General features: G+C 48.4%; 1 protein-coding gene across 1 annotated transcript; it reads left to right on the top strand.

Annotated features, from left to right (window-relative positions):
* The first annotated feature begins 509 nt into the window (after positions 1-509).
* On the top strand, positions 510-2,495 carry POU4F1 (POU class 4 homeobox 1). The gene is made up of 2 exons (XM_075262834.1): positions 510-887; positions 1,437-2,495. The coding sequence occupies exons 1-2, from the start codon at positions 765-767 to the stop codon at positions 2,445-2,447; spliced, it is 1,134 nt and encodes a 377-aa protein (XP_075118935.1). The 5' UTR covers positions 510-764; the 3' UTR covers positions 2,448-2,495.
* Positions 2,496-3,243: the final 748 nt, after the last annotated feature.

Raw genomic sequence — 3,243 nt, forward strand, 5'->3', positions numbered from 1 at the left:
AGATAGATAGATAGATAGATAGATTTGTACAGCACCTTCACATTAACCTTTCCTAATTTAAGGTTCTAGAAAATTAAACCTAAGGCAGATAACATATGTCAAGGTTTCTGAAAGGTCTCATAATAGGAAATATACCAGGTAAAGTAGTGATGATGAAGGGAAACCTTTTCCTGGATTTCCCATTAGAAAACACGCAGTCTGTAATGGATACTTGAACACAACAATAGATTGCATCCAAGTGAATTGCAGATAATATATACTTTTAGATGTGATGTTTTCTGGCCAGGCACAGCAGCATATAGTCATGCATGCTTTAGTCAGTGCAGGGTGCGCTGCTGGCCAGTAGTGGCTCCTTCCAGGTGCTGCACCTGCACTGCTCTGCTGGCTGCTGGTCAGTATAGGAGCAGCCCCCAGCCCTCAGCACCGCCCACACTTCCAGCAGAGCACTAAATGCAACAAGCCCACAGACAGCTGATGAGTGTCAAGGCTGGAGCCTGCAGTCTCGCGATACTAGAGGATGGCTGGAGCTGCGAGATGTGGGGCTCAGGTGTAAGGAGCAGCTCATCCCAGTAGTAGAATAGAGCAGACAGATAAAGTGAGAGCAGAGGCTGCAGGGAGGCACACTTATCCTGTGTGCTGGTCACCATCACAGGACCCGACTGCAGCTCCACAGCAACCCGACTACGACCTGGCCCCGACAACAATCCGGCCACTTTCTCTTCTCACTTTAAGGGCACTTCAGGATTCCATGCAATTCTTCCAAGATGATGTCAATGAACAGCAAGCAGCCTCACTTTGCCATGCACCCGAGCTTACCTGAGCATAAGTACACCTCCCTGCACTCCAGCTCTGAAGCAATAAGAAGAGCCTGCTTGCCAACTCCACCGGTAAGTGGCCACCATGCCAGTGCCCTGGTCGCGGGGTGGCTGCCATACAATTCTTGTACTGTGCAAAGGCTCCTGATATATATATATATATATATATATATATATATATATATATATATAATACATATATATATTCATTTGTGACAATTAGATGTTAATATTAATTTCGATTAGAATGTCTACATGTGTTATTTCACATGGATGTTACATATTCTGTATACTGTGTACATGTTCTTATTTGTTGGATATATGATACTTATTATATATAAGTTATATGACATCTATGTATTAATTTGTGTTTTAATATTTCGGCTCGGATGTGCATAATTTCCCATAAATGCAGTATATATACCGTGTACTGTATTGTCATATCCATCACTTCCAGTGCATTTGACATGTTAGGCTTCATCTTTTATCACACTCCTGACTGGCCTTAAGACTTTAGTATTCTAAGCTTTGTCTTTTAGTATGATAAGGTGTAGAATGAAGTTTTGGGTAGTTGTGTTGTTCTCCCACATATTGAAGCCTCTGTATGTCCTCTGTCTCCAGCTGCAGAGTAACATCTTCGCCAGCCTCGATGAAACCCTCCTGGCCCGGGCCGAAGCGTTGGCCGCCGTGGATATTGCTGTGTCCCAGGGCAAGAGCCACCCCTTCAAGCCTGATGCCACCTACCATACCATGAGCAGTGTGCCATGCTCGTCCAACTCCTCGGTGCCACTGCCCCACCACCATCACCACCACCATCATCATCACCACCAAGCCCTGGAGCCCGGAGACTTGCTGGACCATGTTACATCCCCGTCCCTAGCCCTGATGACAGCCACTGGACATGATGGGGTCGGGGGTGGTGGAGGAGGTGGAGGGGGAGGCGGCGGTGGCGGCGGAGGTAATGGGGGCTTGATCTCCACCTCGGCCCATGCACATAGTCACATGCACGGCCTGAGCCACCTCTCCCACCAGGCGGCAATGAACATGACGACCGCCCTGCAGCACCCGGGGCTGGTGGCCGCTCATCATGGACCGGGAGGGCAGGTGGGCTCGGCCGTGGGGGCGGCAGCGGGACTGGCTTCTATCTGTGACTCAGAGACCGACCCCCGGGAGCTGGAAGCCTTTGCCGAGCGCTTTAAGCAGCGGAGGATCAAGCTGGGGGTGACCCAGGCGGACGTGGGTTCTGCCCTGGCCAACCTGAAGATTCCCGGGGTGGGCTCCCTCAGCCAGAGCACCATCTGCAGGTTCGAGTCCCTCACCCTGTCCCACAACAACATGATCGCCCTCAAGCCCATCCTGCAAGCCTGGCTGGAGGAGGCCGAGGGGGCCCAGAGGGAAAAAATGAACAAGCCCGAACTCTTTAATGGGGGGGAAAAGAAACGCAAGAGGACTTCCATCGCCGCCCCAGAGAAAAGGTCCCTGGAGGCTTATTTCGCCGTCCAGCCCAGACCCTCCTCAGAGAAGATCGCGGCCATAGCCGAAAAACTGGACCTGAAAAAGAATGTGGTGCGGGTCTGGTTCTGTAATCAGAGACAAAAGCAGAAAAGGATGAAGTTTTCTGCCAATTACTAACTAGTTCTTGTATTTATTTATTTATTTCTCTGAGTTTATTTATTTGTCTGTTGGAGGGAGGAGGGAATCTCTCCGGTAACAGGACTAGAGGAGGATTAAAATAAAGAGAATTAAAGAGATTATTTATTGTCGGGACCAATGGACAATAAAACAGCCCAGGGAGGACTGACTGCAAACATCTTATTCTAAAGCGAGGGGGAAGGAAGTGTTACCTGTTCTGGATAAGGACAACTCGTGTAAAGCCATCACATAGAAGCCCTAAGGGCGACCATTATGATGATGACAATAATGTGAAATTTTCCGTCTTTCTGTCTCTTTCCCTCTGTCCCCATTCTGTCTCTTCTTGTTGCTGGTCCCAGGGAGGGCTGTCTCCTACCCATCAGGTCAGAGGACACACCAGGAATGACGATTGCTTTCTATTAATGCTTTGGTTAGATGCCCCATGTCATAAATTGGATGCACTCTAAAGCCACTCACTGTGATCATTGCTAGGGTAGGGATGATGATGATGATGATGGTGTTATCTGTCCTTCACATGTGTAAAGCATTCACTTTTAGTTCTTCTCAAGGTCTGTACTTGTTGGGATACTGCCTCATTAAAAGTTTTGCACTAGGGCAGTGTCTATGGCTTACTGACGAGTACAGGGTTCTGGAAAGTTACTGATATCTCCCATTCACCGAGATTTAGTTCAGGCAGAGAACCCGTCAGAGTCCTTGACGGAACATGCAGCACCCTCAAGGCTCTCACCCAGACATGACTTATAGGAAGAGTCGGGATCATTTAACTCCTTTAATT

Source organism: Leptodactylus fuscus, chromosome 2 (genome assembly GCF_031893055.1).
Source record: "Leptodactylus fuscus isolate aLepFus1 chromosome 2, aLepFus1.hap2, whole genome shotgun sequence".
In the NCBI taxonomy this organism is placed as follows: domain Eukaryota; kingdom Metazoa; phylum Chordata; class Amphibia; order Anura; family Leptodactylidae; genus Leptodactylus; species Leptodactylus fuscus.